The following is a 23,902-nucleotide window of genomic DNA, read 5'->3' as shown; positions in this document are numbered from 1 at the left end:
GGAAGTAGCCATCAGAAGATGGGTACACTGGTCATAAAGGGATGGACATGGTCAGCAACAATACTCAGGTAGGCTGTGGCGTTTAAACGATGCTCAATTGGTACTAAGGGGCCCAAAGTGTACCAAGAAAATATCCCCCACACCATTAGATATTTGCGTTAAGGAGCAGTTGAACAGGTGTACCTAATAAAGTGGCCGGTGAGTGAATATATTTCATACGTGTGTAAAACGATGATACAAACTGTAATAACGTGTTAAAATATCTATATATTCATTGATGAGAACAAGTCAGGATGGCCGAGCGGTCTAAGGCGCTGCGTTCAGGTCGCAGTCTCCTCTGGAGGCGTGGGTTCGAATCCCACTTCTGACAACCCTTTTTTTCCGTAAAATGAAATACAGTGGACATACACGGTACTATTCATTCAGTGGGCCACTGGCGAACGAGCCGGATCTCTTTGAACCAACTCTGTTTGGTGAACGTTGTGAACCGAGTCGCACATCTGAAGAGCCGCTGGTTTTGTGTGTTTTTGTTTGTTTGAAAATGAATACAATAAATGCTGTAATTATTCTAACCTCCATCGCCTCATTCCTTGCCACCCGCACAGAGGAGGCGCGTTGCTTAGAACCCACGTGTGGAACAGTGTCTAGCTTTTTGAAGGACAAATGGTGCTGATTTGATCACCGAGCCTTTTTCTCTGAATTATTTTCTTATCTTCTTTTTCTCAACGTTGTGGCTCCACCGCACACCACACGCGTGAGGCAGTTCTCGTGATTCCTGAGATGAGAGAGAGAGAGATAGATAGAGAAGGAGAGAGAGAGAGAGAGAGAGAGAGATAGAGAGAGAGAGAGAGAGAGAGAGAGGGAGAGAGAGAGAGAGAGAGAGAGAGAGAGAGAGAGAGAGAGAGAGAGAGAGAGAGAGATGCAGTCCCCTTTGAGACGCGGTTCCGACAGCAGTTCATATCTGAACTCACACTTACCTCATAATATGAAGCAACACATTTCTGTTCCTGCTGAACTGCAATCCTGCGTGTTATCATGACGGGAGCCTGTCATGTGTACATTTGCATGTTTACACTGAAGTCATTTACATCAGTCACAAGTGCCATCGGCAGTCACAGTGCTGGAGAAAGTTAGGCTTAGGGTTAGGGCCTAATATAGGGTGTTAGTCAGTCACAGTGCTGGAGGAAGGAAGAAACTTGTGTACCGTGTTGAACATGTGTGCCACATTCATACCTGAGAGGTTTAAATAACGCAGGCGCTTGTGAGAGCACTATTGGCACCAAAAAAATAAAAGAATTGAAAATACTTTTCCTGAACTTTGAACCTGTCCTACCCTCCAGCTCCCCCTGCGCCACTGGCCTGGCACAGGGAGTGAACTTTGCTCTGATTGGCTGTAGTTCCCCAACGCAGGACAATTAAAACAAGCTATTCCTCTTCCTCAATTCGGCTGTCACTGCCTCTCATCCATGGTTACAACCAACCAGGGTCCCTCCCCCCTCCCTCCCTCCCCCCCTCCCTCCCTCCCCTCTGCTGGTAGTTGTTCATATTAATGTGTCACTCAGTCAAGAGGTTGGGCCACCCATATACTATACAACTAGAGGGGAGAGGCCAGGGAGAGAGAGAGAGAGAGAGAGAGAGAGAGAGAGAGAGAGAGAGGAGAGAGAGAGGGAGTGAGAGAGGGAGAGAGAGAGAGAGAGAGGGAGTGAGACAGGGAGAGAGAGAGAGAGAGAGGAGAGAGAGAGGGAGTGAGAGAGGGAGAGAGAGAGAGAGAGAGGGAGAGAGAGAGAGAGAGAGAGAGGGGTAGAGAGAGAGAGAGGGGGAGGGAGACTGACAGAGAGAGAGAGAAAGAGGGAGGGAGGGAGGGAGGGACTAAGAGAGAGAAAACAAGATCACCCTATCAGACACCTGTTACATTAGCAGGTGGTGACTAGGTCTGTTGCCTCACTACAGGATCTGCTGGAGGGCCTCGACCTACACAACAACCTACTCTGTCTCTCTCTGTGGACTCGACCTACACAACAACCTACTCTCTCTCTCTCTGTGGACTCTACCTACACAACAACCTACTCTCTCTCTCTCTGTGGACTCTACCCACACAACAACCTACTCTCTCTCTGTGGACTCTACCTACACAACAACCTACTCTCTCTCTGTGGACTCGACCTACACAACAACCTACTCTCTCTCTCTCTGTGGACTCTACCCACACAACAACCTACTCTCTCTCTGTGGACTCTACCCACACAACAACCTACTCTCTCTCTCTCTGTGGACTCTACCTACACAACAACCTACTCTGTCTCTCTCTGTGGACTCTACCTACACAACAACCTACTCTCTCTCTGTGGACTCTACCCACACAACAACCTACTCTCTCTCTGTGGACTCTACCTACACAACAACCTACTCTCTCTCTCTCTGTGGACTCTACCTACACAACAACCTACGCTCTCTCTCTCTCTGTGGACTCTACCTACACAACAACCTACTCTCTCTCTGTGGACTCTACCTACACAACAACCTACTCTCTCTCTCTCTGTGGACTCTACCTACACAACAACCTACGCTCTCTCTCTCTCTGTGGACTCTACCCACACAACAACCTACTCTCTCTCTCTCTGTGGACTCTGGTTATCTCTCTGCTTGTCAAAGTTGGGTATTATCGTGATGGTCCAGTAGGAACCCTGTAGGAGAGGTTCTGTAGTCCTGTCAGAGCTCTGAGGGGTTCGGTGAGTTCTAACAGAGGAGTGGGAGAGTAGGAACCCTGTAGGAGAGCTCTTCTGTGATTGGTAGACATCCAGCCCAGTGATGTCAGACTTCCCGTCCAATGTGGCCACAGAGACCAGCTGCCCGGCCCAGTCCCAGGGGGGGTCCGGCGGCCTAAACATCTCCCTCTCCCTGGACCTGGACTTCCTCAAGACCCTCCCCGCCATCCTCATGCTGGCCCAGATCGTAAGTCCCATCTCTTCTCTCTCTGAGCTCACACTGTCCCAAAACTTATCTATCTGCTCACACTGTCCCAAAACTTTGCTCTCTGCTCACACTGTCCCAAAACTTCTCTGTCTGCTCACACTGTCCCAAAACTTCTTCTCTGGCTGTACAGGGTAGCTAGACTTATACTAAACGTATGCCACTCTGATAATCCTATGTCCCTAGTTCTCTTGTCTTCCACCCCTCTCTCTCTCCTTCTCCTCATCTGTCCATTGCTGCCCCTCCTCCCCTCCTCCCCTCCTCCCCTCCTCGTATCTGGGTGTGTTGGTGTATTGCGAGCGCGGGGGAGTCAAATGAGCTGATTACATTATTTGCCCTAGTAAATGTCATGTGAGAAGGCAGATGTTTTTTTTTTTTTACCATTGTTCAGAAGTGAACAGGAAAGAGTGCTGCACCCAGGACCTGAGGAAATGGTGTAACCAAGTTGAGATGGTGAAACTCACTCCTCAAGTTCAAACACCCTTCACCAACCCCCCTGTCCAATTGCTAGCTTTTCAATAGTGTAGCTAGTTAGCATCAGGTATTTGAGGAGACGGTCATGTGTGTTGGCAAGCCAACATCAAATGTCCTAAGGAAGTGTTCACACATTGGCCAGGAATCAAACCCGGGCCTCCCGTGAGGCAGGCAAGAATTCTACCACTGAACCACCAATGCTTAGAAGCCTGTTGTGTTTGGGCCTGTAGAATGTAGAATGTAGAATGTAGAATGTAGAATGGACGTTGAGCTATGAGATTGGGAGACGTATTTCTGTCAGACGTGGAAACCTGCATTTGTTTGATTTGCTCCAGTAAATGTCAGGTGAGAAAAGTCAGACTGTCTTTTATTCAAACTTGTTGACAAGTTTGGAAGTTGAAGTTGATAGGGAAGACCAGGACCTTGGAAGACCAGGACCTTGGAAGACCAGGACCTTGTGGTGAAGTTGATAGAGAAGACCAGGACCTTGTGGTGAAGTTGATAGGGAAGACCAGGACCTTGGAAGACCAGGACCTTGGAAGACCAGGACCTTGTGGTGAAGTTGATAGAGAAGACCAGGACCTTGTGGTGAAGTTGATAGGGAAGACCAGGACCTTGTGGTGAAGTTGATAGGGAAGACCAGGACCTTGTGGTGAAGTTGATAGGGAAGACCAGGACCTTGTGGTGAAGTTGATAGGGAAGACCAGGACCTTGTGGTGAAGTTGATAGGGAAGACCAGGACCTTGTGGTGAAGTTGATAGGAAGACCAGGACCTTGTGGTGAAGTTGATAGGGAAGACCAGGACCTTGTGGTGAAGTTGATAGGAAGACCAGGACCTTGTGGTGAAGTTGATAGGGAAGACCAGGACCTTGTGGTGAAGTTGATAGGGAAGACCAGGACCTTGTGGTGAAGTTGATAGGAAGACCAGGACCTTGTGGTGAAGTTGATAGGAAGACCAGGACCTTGTGGTGAAGTTGATAGGGAAGACCAGGACCTTGTGGTGAAGTTGATAGGGAAGACCAGGACCTTGTGGTGAAGTTGATAGGAAGACCAGGACCTTGTGGTGAAGTTGATAGGGAAGACCAGGACCTTGTGGTGAAGTTGATAGGGAAGACCAGGACCTTGTGGTGAAGTTGATAGGAAGACCAGGACCTTGTGGTGAAGTTGATAGGAAGACCAGGACCTTGTGGTGAAGTTGATAGGAAGACCAGGACCTTGTGGTGAAGTTGATAGGAAGACCAGGACCTTGTGGTGAAGTTGATAGGAAGACCAGGACCTTGTGGTGAAGTTGATAGGAAGACCAGGACCTTGTGGTGAAGTTGATAGGGAAGACCAGGACCTTGTGGTGAAGTTGATAGGAAGACCAGGACCTTGTGGTGAAGTTGATAGGGAAGACCAGGACCTTGTGGTGAAGTTGATAGGAAGACCAGGACCTTGTGGTGAAGTTGATAGGAAGACCAGGACCTTGTGGTGAAGTTGATAGGAAGACCAGGACCTTGTGGTGAAGTTGATAGGAAGACCAGGACCTTGTGGTGAAGTTGATAGGGAAGACCAGGACCTTGTGGTGAAGTTGATAGAAGACCAGGACCTTGTGGTGAAGTTGATAGGAAGACCAGGACCTTGTGGTGAAGTTGATAGGAAGACCAGGACCTTGTGGTGAAGTTGATAGGAAGACCAGGACCTTGTGGTGAAGTTGATAGGAAGACCAGGACCTTGTGGTGAAGTTGATAGGAAGACCAGGACCTTGTGGTGAAGTTGATAGGAAGACCAGGACCTTGTGGTGAAGTTGATAGGAAGACCAGGACCTTGGGGTGAAGGCAGACATGCTTACCGCTACGTCACAACATCTGCCTGCTCATCTACCGTTTATGATGTCAGTAAAGACTAGGTGGTACCAGTAAAGACTAGGTGGTACCAGTAAAGACTAGGTGGTACCAGTAAAGACTAGGGTGGTACCAGTAAAGACTAGGTGGTACCAGTAAAGACTAGGGTGGTACCAGTAAAGACTAGGGTGGTACCAGTAAAGACAATGGTGGATAGTGTATTTGACTCCCTCCCAGCCCCGTCCCAGCCCCCTCCCAGCCCCCTCCCAACCCCCTCCCAGCCCCCTCCCAGCCCCCTCCCAGCCCTGTCCCAGCCCCCTCCCAGTCCCTCCCAGCCCCCTCCCAGCCCCCTCCCAGCCCCCTCCCAGCCCCGTCCCAGCCCCGTCCCAGCCCTGTCTCAGCCCCCTCCCAGCCCCCTCCCAGCCCTGTCCCAGCCCCCTCCCAGTCCCTCCCAGCCCCCTCCCAGCCCCCTCCCAGCCCCCTCCCAGCCCTGTCCCAGCCCTGTCTCAGCCCTGTCCCAGCCCTGTCTCAGCCCTGTCCCAGCCCTGTCTCAGCCCTGTCCCAGCCCCCTCCCAGCCCCCTCCCAGCCCTGTCCCAGCCCCCTCCCAGCCCTGTCCCAGCCCTGTCCCAGCCCCGTCCCAGCCCCCTCCCAGCCCTGTCCCAGCCCCCTCCCAGCCCTGTCCCAGCCCCCTCCCAGCCCCCTCCCAGCCCTGTCCCAGCCCTGTCCCAGCCCCCTCCCAGCCCCCTCCCAGCCCCCTCCCAGCCCTGTCCCAGCCCCCTCCCAGCCCTGTCCCAGCCCTGTCTCAGCCCCCTCCCAGCCCCCTCCCAGCCCTGTCCCAGCCCCCTCCCAGCCCCCTCCCAGCCCTGTCCCAGCCCCCTCCCAGCCCTGTCCCAGCCCCCACTCAGCCCTGTCCTAGCCCTGTCCTAGCCCTGTCCCAGCCCCCACTCAGCCCTGTCCCAGCCCTGTCCCAGCCCCCTCCCAGCCCTGTCCCAGCCCCCTCCCAGCCCCCTCCCAGCCCTGTCCCAGCCCTGTCCCAGCCCCCTCCCAGCCCTGTCCCAGCCCCCTCCCAGCCCTGTCCCAGCCCCCTCCCAGCCCCCTCCCAGCCCCCTCCCAGCCCCCTCCCAGCCCCCTCCCAGCCCTGTCTCAGCCCTGTCTCAGCCCCCTCCCAGCCCTGTCCCAGCCCCCTCCCAGCCCCGTCCCAGCCCCCTCCCAGCCCCGTCCCAGCCCCCTCCCAGCCCTGTCCCAGCCCCCTCCCAGTCCCTCCCAGCCCTGTCTCAGCCCCCTCCCAGCCCCGTCCCAGCCCCCTCTCAGCCCCCTCCCAGCCCTGTCCCAGCCCTCTCCCAGCCCCCTCCCAGCCCCGTCCCAGCCCCCTCCCAGCCCCCTCCCAGCCCTGTCCCAGCCCCCTCTCAGCCCCCTCCCAGCCCCCTCTCAGCCCCCTCCCAGCCCCCTCCCAGCCCCCTCCCAGCCTAGCTACATGACCCCCGCCACACCTGTGACTCACTGACTGACAGGAGGATCTCTGTCTCAGGGCCATCTCACTCCCTCCACAGGCATCTGGTACATAGCTACCTGTCTGTCTGTCTGTCTACCACCCCTAGCCCCTACCCTACCTGTCTGTCTACCACCCACCTACCTGTCTGTCTGTCTACCACCCACCTACCTTACCTACCTCTCTGTCTGTCTACCACCCCTAGCCCCTACCCTACCTGTCTGTCTGTCTGCCACCCCTACCCTACCTGTCTGTCTACCACCCCTAGCCCCTACCCTACCTGTCTGTCTGTCTGTCTGTCTGTCTGTCTACCACCCCTAGCCCCTACCCTACCTGTCTGTCTGTCTGCCACCCCTACCCTACCTATCTGTCTACCACCCCTAGCCCCTACCATACCTGTCTGTCTACCACCCCTAGCCCCTACCATACCTGTCTGTCTACCACCCCTAGCCCCTACCCTACCTGTCTGTCTGTCTGTCTACCACCCACCTACCTTACCTACCTGTCCTCAACCATAACCATAACCATCACCTCAACCATAACCACAACCACAACCATCACCTCAACCATCACCTCAACCATAACCATCACCTCAACCATCACCTCAACCACAACCATAACCTCAACCACAACCATAACCTCAACCACAATCATAACCATAACCTCAATCATAACCATAACCTCAACCATAACCATAACCTCAACCACAATCATCACCTCAACCACAACCTCAACCATCACATAATTTATGCTCATCAATGAATTTAGTTCTTGAACTATTTGTACATTGATAAAACACATCATCAATAATATAGCATTTAAATGCCAAACGCATGCATTGTTTTACATTGACTATTTACTGATGTCATGTTTACTGTTACATTTGTATTTGTTATTTCATCTTTGTTTATTTGTAGTTTCACTTGATTTAGCAATGTAACGGTTGTTTACCATAGAGAGAGAGAGAGAGAGAGAGAGGGTTGTGTGTTTGTTTGTGTGTTGTGTGTGTGTGTGTGTGTGTGTTGTGTAACACCTCTGTGGTCTAACTGCCCAACAGCGTGTGTTTCCTGTGCTATAATGCTGTTCCTGTGGTTAGGCCATCGCCATGACAACAAAAATCTATTTTTTCCGTGTGGACCCTCCCTCTACACTCTACCGATCTTCATCATCATCTTCATCATCCTCCCAGGCATTCTACACAGGAGCTTACTGAACTAGCAACCAATGAATGAGCTCTCTCTCTCTCTTGGACTCTGTCTCTCTCTCTTCCCTCCCTCCCTCCCTCTCTCCCTCCCTCCCTCTCTCTCTCTCTCTCTCTCTCTGTATCTGTCTCTGGCTGAAACACGTTTCCAGTTAGACCATGGTGTGGTAACAGGAAAGAAACTAACCACCAAACTAACGTTTTCCCCTCCCTCCCTCTCTCTCTCTCTCTCTCTCTCTCTCTCCTCCCTCCCTCTCTCTCTCCCTCTCTCTCTCTCTCTCTCTCTCTCTCTCTCCTCCCTCCCTCTCTCTCTCCCTCTCTCTCTCTCTCTCTTCCCTCCCTCTCTCTCTCTCTCTTCCCTCCCTCTCTCTCTCTCTCTCCCTCTCTCTCTCTCTCTCTCTATGGTAAACAACCGTTACATTGCTAAATCAAGTGAAACTACAAATAAACAAAGATGAAATAACAAATACAAATGTAACAGTAAACATGACATCAGTAAATAGTCAATGTAAAACAATGCATGCGTTTGGCATTTAAAATGCTATATTATTGATGATGTGTTTTATCAATGTACAAATAGTTCAAGTACTATAGGAAACATACATAAATAGTTCAATAAGATTTGTGTTTACAGTTGCGTTTGTGCTCCACTGGTTGCCCTGTTCCTATGGCAACAGCTCCCACATGTTGCTGCTGTGATGCTGTGATTTGTTTTCTAGTTCTTCGTGGGTCTGTGTGATCTGATGGAAGGATGTGTCTCTAATATGACCATATATCTGGCAGGAGGTTAGGAAGTGCAGCTGGGTTTACACCTCATGTTGTGGGCAGTGTGCACAGAGCCTGTCTTCTCCTGGGAGCCAGGTCTGCCTGTGGGACCTTCCTCCAGAGCCTGTCTTCTCCTGGGAGCCAGGTCTGCCTATGGGACCTTCCTCCAGAGCCTGTCTTCTCCTGGGAGCCAGGTCTGCCTGTGGGACCTTCCTCCAGAGCCTGTCTTCTCCTGGGAGCCAGGTCTGCCTATGGGACCTTCCTCCAGAGCCTGTCTTCTCCTGGGAGCCAGGTCTGCCTGTGGGACCTTCCTCCAGAGCCTGTCTTCTCCTGGGAGCCAGGTCTGCCTATGGGCCCTTCCTCCAGAGCCAGGCTCTGCTGGCTGAGTCTGGACACAGTCACAGCTTGTCTTAGTGTTGGTCAGTCACAGTGGTCAGGTGTTCTTCTGTTCAGGTTCCAGTTTGCTTAGTTTTTTGGTTGATTCTTTCCAATGGGTCAAATCATTATCTTTTAGTTTTCTCATCATCTGGTTGGGTCTAATTGAATTGCTGTTCTGGGGCTTTGTGGGGTCTGTTTGTGAACAGCTGGTTGAGGGGACTCTTCTCCAGGTTCATCTCTCTGTAGGTGATAGCTTTGTGATGGAAGGCTTGTGAATCGCTTCCTTTCAGGTGGTTGTTGTTACGGTCCCACCCCCTAACCAACCCTCTGACACCACCTTGAGGCCATGGCGATCATCGCTGGAGCGCCCAGCCCCCAGTCGGCAGCGCACCTGTTCACTATCACCCATCAGCGCACCTGCGACCCAACGCCAATCACCTGCCTACATAAACCCTGCCTGAACACTCCATGCCAGAATGTTCTGTGTCTTATGGTAACTCTTTCCACGTGACCCGCAGACGCTTCAGGCCTCCTGAGTATCCCTATGACTTCCTGGTGTCTTGTCTTCCCTTGTGACTCACCTTGTCCTCCTGTGCCCCTCCAGAACCCTCGTCTCCCTCGGACCCCCCCTCGTCTATCCATTCCATGGACCTAACCTCTACCTGTACGTCGACCCTACCCCAACCCCTCTCAGCTACTGGGCCTCCCACTAACGACCCCTGGACCGGACCCCGGCGACCCCCTTGGATTATCCTTCTCTCCCCATTCGTTATTATTAAATATGCCTTCGGGCTCCAGACTACCACCCTCTCTGTGTGCCGTCATTTGGTTCTTCAGACGTTCCTGTGTAACATAACGTTCTGGCCAAATGTCGGAGCCTGAAGGCTTTAGAGACCCGATCCTGGAGATGGCAGGAACCGGTGTCACCGACCATCCCCTGCTCACCAACACCAACACTCGGCCAACACCACAGTGCCCTCCTGAACCGGGTCACGGACCAGCTCCACAGCGCCCTCCTGAACCGGGTCACGGACCAGCTCCACAGCGCCCTCCCGAACCGGGTCACGGACCAGCTCCACAGCGCCCTCCTGAACCAGGTCACGGACCAGCTCCACAGCGCCCTCCTGAACCGGGTCACGGACCAGCTCCACAGCGCTTTCTGGCTCATGCACGAGCGCCTCTCCCAACTCGAGCTCAACTCCTCGAGCCAACCCCAACCCTGTACCACCGCCTCTTGATGCGAGCCCAGTCCCCACATGCTGCATGACATGTTGAACATCTTTGTGGTGGTCTACCTGGATGACATCCTGGTGTTCTCCAGGACGGAGGAGGAGCACCACCAGCATGTCCGTCTGGTCCTCCAACGACTCTTGGAGAACAGACTCTTCGTGAAGGGCGAGAAGTGCCAATTCCACGCCGCCTCCGTGGAGTACTTGGGCCACATCGTACTTGGGCCACAACCTGTGTAACAGTTGGACTATTTAACAGCTCTTTTCTGGATTTTTATAATTAACAGATCTTTCTCTCTCTCTCTGTCTCCTCTCCTGCTGTCTCTCTGGTACTGTGTATGTATTGTGTAATGTATCGACCCCCCCCCCCCCCCCCCTCCAGGGTCTAGGCCTGCTGGTGTGGTCTCTGGTGGCCAGTGGGTATTACTGGTTGGTGCCAGCCTACCACTGGGTGCTGTTTGTGGACGTGACTTTGTGGATCCTCACCATCGTCCTGTTCCTCCTGCTGCTCTTGGGCCTCCATCACAACCTCCCCTCCGTCCCCTGGCCTCTGGTGGTGAGGAGCTGCTCGCTCTCTCTCTCTCTCTCTGTCTCTCTCTTTTCCCCCCTCTCTCTCTCTCCCCCCCCCCTCTCTCTCTCTCCCCCTGTCTCTCTCTCTCCCCCCCCCCCCCCCCCCTCTCTCTCTCTCTTTCCCCCCTCTCTCTATCCCTCTCTTTTTCTCTGGGAGAAATGTAACCAATCAGGAGTGTGTATTCTCTGCCCTGTAGGTGATGGTGTTCAACGGCGTGGCAACGGTCCTCTACCTCACTTCCTTCCTGACCAACGTCGTCTCTGTCACGCGGTACCGTTGGACGGTCTACCACGATCACATGGCTGCTGCTGCCGTAAGACACACACACACACACACACACACACAAACACGCACGTGCTGTACAGATCTGTACTGGTTATTAAACCTGGTCCCAGATCAGAGGGTCAGAGAGAGAGAGAGAGAGAGATATAGAGAGACACACACACACACACTTTTATGGTGGGACCTCCCCCCAGCACTCCTGGCGAAAGTCCACCAACCGTTTACAATGAGACACATGACAAACACACACACACACACACACATATCTCTCAACCCCACCCAGGGCCAATAGAGTGTATCTAGCAGGTCTGTGTAATCACCTGTGATAGTAGAACACACACACACACAGATCTGTTGCTGTTTACTGCTCAGGAGATCAGCAGCCTGGACAACAACACACTCTCTGGAACATTACACACACACACACACCACACATTCACTCACACTCACTCTCTGGAACATTACACACACACACACACACACACACACACACACACCACTCACTCACTCACACTCACTCTCTGGAACATTAGTAGTTGATGAGGAGATGAACCAGGGCAGGACTCAGTGTTCCATGTTTCTGAAGCCAACAATAATCAACATTATGAGTGGTTCTCTCTGTAATGGCATTCACTCACACAAGATACACACACACACACGACACATACACACACAGACGATATATGATCATGTCATGATCATTCTGTAGGCCTGCTCACGACTGACTGTTGTATTTCCGTGTGTGTGTGTGTGTGTGTGTGTGCGTCCAGTTCTTTGGCGTCGTAGTGACTCTGCTGTACGGTGCCAGCTCCTTCTTCTCCTACCTGGCGTGGAGGGGAGATGGAGGAAACGCAGCCACCAACACTGTTCCTGCCTAGGATGGACCCCCCCCACACAATCCCCCAGGATGGACCCCCCCCACACGACCCCCCTGGATGGACCCCCCCCACACGACCCCCCCCAAACAATCCCCCAGGATGGACCCCCCCACACGATCCCCCAGGATAGACCACCCCCACACGACCCCCCTGGATGGACCCCCCCACACGATCCCCCAGGATGGACCCCCCCCAAACGACCCCCCTGGATGGACCCCCCCACTCGACCCCCCAGGATAGACCCCCCCCCCTCCACACACCACTGTTCCTGCCCAGGATGTATAAATATCTCCAGGATGTCTGACACACACACACACACACACACACACACACACACACACACACACACACACACACTCCCTTATAACATAACCACACTTGATCATGAAAGTCTAACAATTTATAAAGCATTTCTAAACCTCAGTCGAGGTCGTGACCTGGGCCTTTACCGGCGATGGCACGACCAATAGGAACCGGTTATGCGCTGTTATCTGATGATGTCACAGCACGTTTTCAAATAAAGCAGAGTGATTTTACAGAAGGGTTCAACGTCTTTATTTGAAAAACATGTATTTACACATGACCTGACATACGCAGATATGTACAAAACCACTGACAGAAATCCCCGTCGTTAGCGATAGCGATGCAGCGTCTGCTGGTAAAGTAGAAAACATTACAAACAGCAGACTAAACCATTAGATGGGGGGGGGGCAGACTAAACTATTAGATAGGGAGGAGTGGGGGGGGGGGGTGGGCAGTGACACAATCACAATAGCCGAAGAAACATTTCACGAAGGCGCTTCAACATTTTGTGTCTCAAACTAACTTCTACGTTGCATGAAATCCAAAACAACTTTGGGTTTCATCTCAGAGAACTTCCAGAAGCCTTCCATTTTAATACACATCATAAATACATCACTGGGACAGTAATCACAGTTACCACGCATCAACAGAACACATGGGGTCCCTCTGCAGTCAGGAGGAGGAGAGGGGAGACCCTGGCCTCTCTGCTGAGTTAGACGGTCAACACAACACCTGGTCAGGGGAGGCTGCTGGAGGTAGAAATCGGAGGACGGGCTCAATGTACTGCATGGAACGGAATGAGGAACGGTTTGAAACACACGCATGTTTGATACCATCCCTCATCCCGTTCCATGCATTACAATGAGCCTCCGATTTCTACCTCCGCCAGCCTCTCCTGACCAGCAGCTGGAGGCCTAGAAGCTGTTAGTGTGTGTTCATACTGGAGGTGTGCTTGATTTAGGCTGCTTCGCTCACAGAGGTCATTGCAGTCCCGTGGGGGTCGGGGTGATGAGGGGTTTGGAGGAGCTGAGAGATTTCACCACCAGATCCTCGCTGATATCCAGCCCTCTCCCCTCCCGCTCCTACACACACACAGCAGGGATCAGAACCGGGTAAGAGGCATTTCTACACACACACACACACACACACACACACACACACACACACACACACACACACACACACACACACACACACACACAGCTGTAACTCACAGCTCTGTAGTCCAGCAGCATCTCCTTGAAGGCCAGGAAGTCTGTGAAGGTCAGCAGCATGTCAAAGATGTCTCCTGACACCTCCTCTCTGTGCTGCCTGGGGGGGGGAAACATTTACTACACAAAAAATACAGAGAGAGAGAGAGAGAGAGAGAGAGAGAGAGGGGGAGGGAGGGAGAAAGAGAGAGAGAGAGAGGGGGAGGGAGGGAGAGAGAGAGAGAGAGAGAGAGAGAGAGAGAGAGGGGGAGGGAGGGAGAAAGAGAGAGAGAGAGAGAGAGAGAGAGAGAGGGGGAGGGAGGGAGAGAGAGAGAGAGAGAGAGAGAGAGAGCTAGAGAGAGGGAGGGAGGGAGATACAATGACTGAGACTAGGAGGTCACCGATCCTCAATCTGAGGATGACACAGCCAGCCTGGAGACTACAGCTGAGGATGACTACAGCTGAGGATGACTACAGCGGAGGATGACTACAGCGGAGGATGACTACAGCTGAGGATGACTACAGATGAGGATGACTACAGATGAGGATGACTACAGATGAGGATGATTACAGCTGAGGATGACTACAGATGAGGATGACTACAGCGGAGGATGACTACAGCTGAGGATGACTACAGCTGAGGATGACTACAGCGGAGGATGACTACAGCTGAGGATGACTACAGCGGAGGATGACTACAGCTGAGGATGACTACAGCTGAGGATGACTACAGCTGAGGATGACTACAGCGGAGGATGACTACAGCGGAGGATGATTACAGCTGAGGATGATTACAGCTGAGGATGACTACAGCGGAGGATGACTACAGCGGAGGAACTTACTTCAGCAGGAGGGTGAAGGAGCTCATGTTGAATTCAGGGATTCTCTCCATCAGCTGCTGCTCCAGATGCTTCTCCAGCAGATCAACCTGGCCAGGGCAGACAGACAGGTTGACAGACAGACAGACAGGTTAACACTGACAGACAGAGAGGTTGACAGACAGACAGGTTGACATTGACAGACAGACAGGTTAATACTGACAGACATGTTAACACTGACAGACAGACAGGTTGACAGACAGACAGACAGACAGGTTAACACTGACAGACAGACAGACAGGTTAACACTGACAGACAGACAGGTTAACAGACAGACAGACAGGTTAACACTGACTGACAGACAGACAGGTTGACACTGACAGACAGACAGACAGGTTGACACTGACAGACAGACAGACAGGTTAACACTGACAGACAGACAGGCAGGTTAACAGACAGACAGACAGGTTAACACTGACAGACAGGTTAACAGACAGACAGACATGTTAACACTGACAGATAGACACAAGTTAAACACAGTAGAGACAGAGACAGAGAGACAGAGGGTAACCAGGTGAACAAGAGAGGGTAACCAGGTGAACAGAGAGGGTAACCAGGTGAACAAGAGAGGGTAACCAGGTGAACAGAGAGGGTAACCAGGTGAACAGAGAGGGTAACCAGGTGAACAGAGAGGGTAACCAGGTGAGCAGAGACAGAGGGTAACCAGGTGAACAGAGAGGGTAACCAGGTGAACAGAGAGGGTAACCAGGTGAGCAGAGACAGAGGGTAACCAGGTGAACAGAGACAGAGGGTAACCAGGTGAACAGAGAGGGTAACCAGGTGAACAGAGAGGGTAACCAGGTGAACAGAGAGGGTAACCAGGTGAGCAGAGACAGAGGGTAACCAGGTGAACAGAGACAGAGGGTAACCAGGTGAACAGAGACAGAGGGTAACCAGGTGAACAGAGAGGGTAACCAGGTGAACAGAGAGGGTAACCAGGTGAACAGAGAGGGTAACCAGGTGAGCAGCTCCTCACATATTGGTTGAAGATGGGCGTGTAGCAGAGTTTGTTCTCCTCTGAGTCGTCAAACTCCTGGTAGTGTTCCTCCAGGAAGCCCTGCTGCAGCTGCTGGAACTCCTCCTCTGGACAGAAGACAGACATGTCAGAACCATCCATCCATCTATCTATCTGTCTGTCTGTCTACTATATCTATCTATCTATCTACAGTATCTATCTACAGTATCTATCTACAGTATCTATCTACTCCTCCTCTGGACAGAAGATAGACACGTCAGAGCTGTCTCTCTATCTATATATCTATCTGTCTGTCTATCATGTCTGTCTGTCTGCCTGCCTGCCTGCCTGTCTGTCTGTCTGCCTGCCTACAAATCTCTTTAGCAGCTGGTGGACGTCCTCCATGGCCAGCTGATCACAGTGGTGACAGAGGACAGTAGAGTCTATGTTGATGATGTGTGTCCTTGTGTTAGATAGGTAGACAGGTTTCAAACCCACCCATGATGATGTCCTCAATGTTCCCGATGACGGCATCAAAGGCAGCGTCTGCATCCGAGGAGCTGGGGGGGGTCAGGAGGGGACAGAGCAGAGTGAGGGGTCAGGGGTCATGGGGGGAGCAGCGTCTACAGCTGTATTCTGTGTATATGACAAATAAACTTGGATTTGATTTTAATTCTCTCTCTCTAGCGCACACGCACACACACACACACACACACACAACGTTACTTTGAAACAAGGAAGTCCTCCTCCTCCAGGTCGACCATGTCAACAACGTTCTCGCCGCCGCCCAGCAGACCTGCCGTCCACAGAGAAACACCGACCGTTAGCTATGTCGTTAACAACAACAACAGACCCTGAATCTGGCAACCCGGGACCGTCAGCGAAACGAGGCTGGCTTGTTTTCTTACCATGACAAAACAAGCTAACAGACGCTACCTGGCTAATCCCATATTAGCGAAACAACGTTATTTCTCTCCTTTCATTCTCATCTTGCATTCATGTCAGTTACAAGATATATCACAGATATAAGATATACAAGATATATCATAGATATAAGATATATAAGATATACAAGATATATGACTTACTAGTTCGCTCTTTAACGTCCATTCTCGGTCGACTTCGCTGAGTGCTATTCTGAAGCAATGCTCGTTACCACGGCAACGGAGAAACTGCGTCCCCCCTCTAAAGGACGTCCGGTGAGGAAACACGTCCCAACTCAACAGTTCCGCAACGCAAACAAAGCGGAGATCGGAATGGCAAAGTTGTGTCGACGCTCTGATAAGTAGTGAACCCGAAATATGCCATCGGCAGTGTTGGGGAGTAGTTAAACTACATGCAGTTCAACTATTAATTTAACTGCATTTTGCAGGAGCTTGGTAGTAGTTAAACTAAATTAAAATCCTAGTAGTGTTTCCAGTAGTTAACTACTCCTTTTTGCCATGTAGAGGTGTAGGAAGCTACCGTCACTACTAACTACATTTTCTAAAAGAAAACAAAATAAATCATTGGAAAGAAAGTATAATTCCAGCCCTTGAACTTCAATTTCCCCACTATTTCTTCCGTCACTGCCTACGGTCTCCTTACTTTGCTCCACCTCACAGGTTGTTTCTCTCTGTAATCTTTCTGTCCCATGGCCTGGTCATCTTTCACTGACTGACCAACCTGTGTTGGATGAGGTAGTTTCGTTGTAGTGAACTACTTTTTCAAAGTAGCTTTAGTTTGACAAACTATGGGCCGGTTTCACAGACAAGGCTTAAGCCTAGTGTGAAGTCATTGGTAATCTAGTTCAGTCCATGTTCAGTAGCTTCCCCAACACTGGTCATGTACAGAAGTCAACACTGGTCATGTACAGAAGTCAACACTGGTCATGTACAGAAGTCAACACTGGTCATGTACAGAAGTCAACACTGGTCATGTACAGAGGTCAACACTGGTCATGTACAGAGGTCAACAGGTGTTTAGGGTTCTAGCCTGGCAGCATCCTCCTCTATGCAGTCCTTTGGACGGACGAAAACGGCCACGTATCCAAATAAAAATGACCCCGGATAACCTCAAATAGACACATAGAACCCTTCTTCTACAAAGATAAATGTCACAAGTTGTTCCCTTCAGCGGGCATCAAGCTGCCAAATGTCTTCAATAGCAAGTAAAGGGAGTTAGCGAGCCAACTTTGTCCAAATCCAGCATAAAATAATTGCAACTTAAACACATTAACATACATTTATTACAAATATCACAATCCAGAAAACAATGATTCTTCAATAAATCCCATCTTTGGGAGCCCCGGGCTGTTCTCTTAAAGATGTTTAGACAGAATTGGTCTGTATTTTTATAACTGTCCTGTTCTCTTCCTGCCAAGGCTGAGTCATTTCCTCTGAGTGGTGTCGCACACACAGTCCTCCCCACGTCAACAGTGACCAGATCCAGTTGTTCCTACTGAGGGAGATGTGGAATATCTTCTGACAACATTGTTGGATTGTTTGAATCATTTGCCACAGCAACTTCATGCAATCTGGAGAATTGAGTTAGTCAATTATCAATTCCTAAACTGTGATTTCAACTGTTTTAATTAAATTCAGCTCAGATTTCTATTCAATGGAGTTACAATTATACACAAATATAATACTCTTTGAATCACAGTTTGTGTGTTAATTCCCCCCCCCCATCTCATTTCAACAGAAACACGATTCAATCAATCCAGAAATGCTTCAAGCAGAGGAGAGGGAGACAGACAGAGAGATGAAGATGGAGAGAGAGAGATTGATTGATAGAGAGAAACTAGTGGAAACTAGCACCCCGACCCCCCCCCCCCACTCTGTTTTTAGTGTGCCGCACTAAAAACGCTCCCCCCTCCTTTTCCTCTGGTTCTCCTTCCTCTCTTCCCCCTCCCCCACTCTGTCTCTCTACTGGAGGGGGGGGGGGTTCTTCAGTCCCACCCCTCCCTTCCTCCACACGTCAGGGCCCAGGGTCCAATCAAATCTCCAGTCTTGGCACAGCCTCACAGTCCGATTGGTCAGGTGGATCGGGGGGTCAGAGGTGATTGGAGGAGGAAGCGGGTGTGTTGGGGGGGGCGTGGCGAGGGCGAGGGGGTGTGTCAGGAGACGTGAGAGATGAGTCTGACGCGCGTCTGGATGTCCTGGCGACACAGTGGGCACATCTCCAGCTGTAAGGCACACTCCATACACATCCCACTGACACACACACACACACACACACACACACACACACACACACACACACACACACACACACACACACACACACACACACACACACACACACACACACACACACACACACACACACACACACACACACACACACAGAGAGAGAGAGAGAGAGACACATGAAGCTTCTATGAGCAGAATCAGGTGTGTAACTATTTGGTTGGAGTGGAAGCCTGGACACAGCAGACCTTCACCAGCCCAGCGTTTCTCTGCAGGAGGCTGAACAGGGGGTCAGGTACCTGTGTCAGGGTGTGGGGTCAGGGGTCAGGTACCTGTGTCAGGGTGTGGGGTCAGGGGTCAGGTACCTGTGTCAGGGTGTGGGGTCAGGTACCTGTGTCAGGGTGAGGGGTCAGGGGTCAGGTACCTGTGTCAGGGTGTGGGGTCAGGTACCTGTGTCAGGGTGTGGGGTCAGGGGTCAGGTACCTGTGTCAGGGTGTGGGGTCAGGTACCTGTGTCAGGGTGAGGGGTCAGGTACCTGTGTCAGGGTGAGGGGTCAGGTACCTGTGTCAGGGTGTGGGGTCAGGGGTCAGGTACCTGTGTCAGGGTGTGGGGTCAGGGGTCAGGTACCTGTGTCAGGGTGAGGGGTCAGGTACCTGTGTCAGGGTGTGGGGTCAGGGGTCAGGTACCTGTGTCAGGGTGTGGGGTCAGGGGTCAGGTACCTGTGTCAGGGTGAGGGGTCAGGTACCTGTGTCAGGGTGAGGGGTCAGGTACCTTTGTCAGGGTGTGGGGTCAGGGGTCAGGTACCTGTGTCAGGGTGAGGGGTCAGGGGTCAGATACCTGTGTCAGGGGTCAGGTACCTGTGTCAGGGTGAGGGGTCAGGGGTCAGGTACCTGTGTCAGGGGTCAGGGACCTGTGTCAGGGTGAGGGGTCAGGTACCTGTGTCAGGGTGAGGGGTCAGGGACCTGTGTCAGGGTGAGGGGTCAGGGGTCAGGTACCTGTGTCAGGGTGAGGGGTCAGGGACCTGTGTCAGGGTGAGGGGTCAGGTACCTGTGTCAGGGTGAGGGGTCAGGGACCTGTGTCAGGGTGAGGGGTCAGGGACCTGTGTCAGGGTGAGGGGTCAGGGGTCAGGTACCTGTGTCCGCAGGGTCTCAGCTCTGTGTCGGCCATCAGGTCACAGCACAGCGTGCAGCAGTTGTCTCTGATGCTCACCTGCTTCAGCAGGGCCAGGCGACGATGCCTGCACACACACACACACACACACACACGCACGCACGCACACACACACACAGGGACACAGAGACGCACACGCACGCACGCACGCACGCACGCACGCACGCACGCACGCACGCATGCACACAGACACAGACACAGACAGGTGAATGCTCAGCTGAATTGTTCAACAGTATTGATTACACAAGGCTGATCATGTGGCTCTGGAAGAAGAGAGAGAGAGAGGGAGGGGGGAGGAGGAGGAGGGAGAGGGAGAGAGGGAGGGGGGAGGAGGAGGAGGAGAGGGAGGGGGAGGGGGCTCCAGTGGTACCTGGGGAGGATGATCTTGTCGTCAGAGGCCAGCGAGGCAAAGTCATTGAAGGTGCTGAACTTGAGGGAGGGGGGGTGGCGGAAGGGCTTGGCCCCGAAGTTAAACTCACACTGCTGGTAGGACATGAAGCTGGCCGCAGCAAAGAACCCAGACCTGGGGGGGGGGGGGAGGAGTGGTTAAGATATTGGACGTAGCATTTCATCAGGTTGGTAGAGTGTGTAAAGGGTGTGTGTGTGTGCGTGCGTGTAGTCAGGTTGTATGTACTCACGTGAAGGAACACCTGCTTCTCTGGGGGCAGGTCAGAATGTGTTTGTGTGGTTGTGTGTGTGGTTGTGTGTACACTCACGTAGCTGAGGAGAACACCTGCTTCTCTGGGGGTAGTTGGTGTCCGTTCAGGTAGAAGATCATCTGCTTCTTACTGAGGTCCAGCAGGAACCCTATGGCATCTCCTACACACACACACACACACACACACACACACACACACACACACACACACACACACACACACACACACACACACACACACACACACACACACACACACACACACACACACACACACACACACAATCAGTAAACCGATGGCATGATGAACCAAGGCTCCTCCCAGAACGACCTCTGACCTCTCCAACCAGATGACCTGTCTCTCTGAGCTCCAACCAGACAACATGTAGGAGGGAGAAGAGGACCCTGTCCTGTCACCTGGTTCATACCTGTCCTGTCACCTGGTTCATACCTGTCCTGTCACCTGGTTCATACCTGTCCTGTCACCTGGTTCATACCTGTCCTGTCACCTGGTTCATACCTGTCCTGTCACCTGGTTCATACCTGTCCTGTCCTGTCACCTGGTTCATACCTGTCCTGTCACCTGGTTCATACCTGTCCTGTCCTGTCATCTGGTTCATACCTGTCCTGTCCTGTCACCTGGTTCATACCTGTCCTGTCACCTGGTTCATACCTGTCCTGTCACCTGGTTCATACCTGTCCTGTCACCTGGTTCATACCTGTCCTGTCCTGTCATCTGGTTCATACCTGTCCTGTCCTGTCACCTGGTTCATACCTGTCCTGTCACCTGGTTCATACCTGTCCTGTCACCTGGTTCATACCTGTCCTGTCCTGTCACCTGGTTCATACCTGTCCTGTCACCTGGTTCATACCTGTCCTGTCACCTGGTTCATACCTGTCCTGTCACCTGGTTCATACCTGTCCTGTCCTGTCATCTGGTTCATACCTGTCCTGTCACCTGGTTCATACCTGTCCTGTCACCTGGTTCATACCTGTCCTGTCACCTGGTTCATACCTGTCCTGTCACCTGGTTCATACCTGTCCTGTCACCTGGTTCATACCTGTCCTGTCACCTGGTTCATACCTGTCCTGTCATCTGGTTTATACCTGTCCTGTCATCTGGTTCATACCTGTCCTGTCATCTGGTTCATACCTGTCCTGTCATCTGGTTCATACCTGTCCTGTCCTGAAAATCAAACTAACCTCTATGACACAAACCTACTTAGGGGGCTAGGGGTTAGGGGACTAGGGGACTAGGGGACTAGAGACTAGGTACGTACCCTCCTTCCAGCAGGGGTGAGAGTGTGGTTTACTAGGGACTAGAGACTAGGTACGTACCCTCCTTCCAGCAGGGGTGAGAGTGTGGTTTACTAGGGACTAGAGACTAGGTACGTACCCTCCTTCCAGCAGGGGTGAGAGTGTGGTTTACGAGGGGACTAGGGACTAGGTACGTACCCTCCTTCCAGCAGGGGTGAGAGTGTGGTTTACTAGGGACTAGAGACTAGGTACGTACCCTCCTTCCAGCAGGGGTGAGAGTGTGGTTTACTAGGGACTAGAGACTAGGTACGTACCCTCCTTCCAGCAGGGGTGAGAGTGTGGTTTACTAGGGACTAGGGACTAGGTACGTACCCTCCTTCCAGCAGGGGTGAGAGTGTGGTTTACTAGGGACTAGAGACTAGGTACGTACCCTCCTTCCAGCAGGGGTGAGAGTGTGGTTTACTAGGGACTAGAGACTAGGTACGTACCCTCCTTCCAGCAGGGGTGAGAGTGTGGTTTACTAGGGACTAGAGACTAGGTACGTACCCTCCTTCCAGCAGGGGTGAGAGTGTGGTTTACGAGGGGACTAGGGACTAGGTACGTACCCTCCTTCCAGCAGGGGTGAGAGTGTGGTTTACTGCGAGCGTTGTACCAGATCAGCTGCCTGCAGCCATCATACGCACACGAGTACTCATCATCCCCGATCCCATAGCCCTCCTGAAACACACACACACACACACACACACACACACACACACCATTAGCCCTCCTGAAACAACACACATAGTAATGTGAAGAGTCATATAGGTGAAGAGTCAGATAGGTGAAGAAGAGTCGCTGTGTGATGACATCACGCACGTGGTTGAGGAACTTGCTGTCCTTGGTTGCCCAGCCGATCTGCATGACGCCTGACGTTACCACGGTAACCTCGTAGTACCACACCCCCGAGTCGACACAGAAGGTGCAGCGGACGCTCTCGAAGGACGACGCGTCACACCGCGCCTGGGGGGGGGGGGCACAGGGGGAGTCATATGGTAAATGTTAGTAACAAGTGTTGTGAATAATCTACAGTATCTATCCCCCCCCCCCTCCCCCTTGAGGTACCTCTTCCCTCCCCCGTCTCCAGCACTGTGGGGGACATCTTGAGGTAAGAATACCCAAAATGGCTGTTTTTACCATGCCCTCGAGGTAACATGAACCGCATTGTGAGGAGTTTCGGCTCAGGCTAATCTCTGAAGCTGATGACTCACCCTGCGTTTCGCTGACGATGCGTGTGAACATTAGACATTAAATGGGAGAACCTGGTCACGATGATGTCGTCCTGTATTAACAGAACCTTTATCTAGTGCACAACCTCACATTAATGCACACAGGAAGAATGAGAACAGAATATCAAAAATAACCAATTTAACAGTTTGAAAGCAACACATGACTGGAAGCTTTAACCATGCGTGAGGGGCTGAACCCAAAACTCTGACAACATCTCGCTGTCCCTCTCCTTAAATATCATCCCAACGAAGGACAAGGTGTGAGACACATTACAATCGCAAAGGAATGGCGAGGGTGTGACTTCTTCAGACACATTACAACCGCAAAGGAACTGACAAATGGTGAGAATATGACTTCTTCAGGATGTCTGCCAGGCTCATTCAACTATGAATAGTTACACACACTGAAATCAAGGCTGGCGCCACCAAAATCCGTCTACGGTACGGTACCCCCCCTCCCCCCCCCCCTCACCTCCAGCCCCGTGGGGGAGATCTTGAGGTATTCACTGACATCGTTGCTGTTCAGCATGGTGTTGATGTTGTTGAGGTTCACCTTCTCATAGGTCAGCTGACGACCCTCCTTCAGGACTGAGAGAGAAGTCGGTCGGTCGGTCGGTCGCACACACACACACACACACACACACACACACACACTATTGAGTGGAGTTCCTCACAGACTATTTGGTTAAATAGTAGTTAGATAAAGTAGTGTTGTACTCACAGAGGTTGTCGAGGCTCCACTGGGAGCAGAAGCCCACCTGTCGCCTCAGGTAGTCAGGGTGGTCCGCCCAGGCCTCCAGGACAGCCAGACGATCACTGATGCACGACTCTGACACCGTCAGCTTGTTCTCACCTGGGGTCACACGTCACCATGACTACCACCGCCTCACCCACATCACCATGACTACCACCACCTCACACGCATCACCATGACTACCACCGTGACTACCACCGCCTCACTCACGTCACCATGACATATATATACACACACA

At 52.1% G+C, this 23,902-nt stretch overlaps 3 protein-coding genes across 4 annotated transcripts in view; 1 reads left to right on the top strand and 2 right to left on the bottom strand.

The window, feature by feature from the left end:
• Positions 1-2,612: 2,612 nt before the first annotated feature.
• pllp (plasmolipin) lies at positions 2,613-12,061 on the top strand (the record flags this gene model as incomplete). Its single annotated transcript, XM_083665929.1, has 4 exons — positions 2,613-2,952; positions 10,713-10,886; positions 11,098-11,214; positions 11,954-12,061. Exons 1-4 carry the CDS (start codon positions 2,809-2,811, stop codon positions 12,059-12,061), a joined length of 543 nt encoding a protein of 180 aa, XP_083522055.1. The 5' UTR covers positions 2,613-2,808.
• Positions 12,062-12,607: 546 nt separating this feature from the next.
• arl2bp (ADP-ribosylation factor-like 2 binding protein) lies at positions 12,608-16,533 on the bottom strand. The gene is made up of 7 exons (XM_083665846.1): positions 16,476-16,533; positions 16,114-16,183; positions 15,886-15,947; positions 15,409-15,515; positions 14,397-14,482; positions 13,579-13,675; positions 12,608-13,446 (listed from the first exon to the last, which is right to left on the bottom strand). The coding sequence occupies exons 1-7, from the start codon at positions 16,495-16,497 to the stop codon at positions 13,345-13,347; spliced, it is 546 nt and encodes a 181-aa protein (XP_083521972.1). The 5' UTR covers positions 16,498-16,533; the 3' UTR covers positions 12,608-13,344.
• A 1,063-nt stretch (positions 16,534-17,596) lies between these two features.
• The window catches only part of rspry1 (ring finger and SPRY domain containing 1), a 15,645-nt gene continuing 9,339 nt past the window's right edge, over positions 17,597-23,902 (bottom strand). For both annotated transcript variants that reach the window (XM_083666689.1, XM_083666690.1), the window contains exons 9-16: positions 23,632-23,763; positions 23,383-23,498; positions 22,501-22,644; positions 22,248-22,359; positions 20,444-20,546; positions 20,098-20,250; positions 19,690-19,794; positions 17,597-18,581 (exon numbers count right to left, since the gene is read on the bottom strand). In XM_083666689.1, the coding sequence (XP_083522815.1) occupies positions 18,485-18,581; positions 19,690-19,794; positions 20,098-20,250; positions 20,444-20,546; positions 22,248-22,359; positions 22,501-22,644; positions 23,383-23,498; positions 23,632-23,763 (962 nt within the window). In that variant the 3' untranslated portion in view covers positions 17,597-18,484. The remainder of the gene's footprint in view (positions 18,582-19,689; positions 19,795-20,097; positions 20,251-20,443; positions 20,547-22,247; positions 22,360-22,500; positions 22,645-23,382; positions 23,499-23,631; positions 23,764-23,902) is intronic.

Source organism: Argentina silus (assembly GCF_951799395.1).
Source record: "Argentina silus genome assembly, chromosome: 3".
NCBI classification, from domain to species: domain Eukaryota; kingdom Metazoa; phylum Chordata; class Actinopteri; order Argentiniformes; family Argentinidae; genus Argentina; species Argentina silus.
This window is presented reverse-complemented; position numbering and strand designations above follow the sequence as displayed.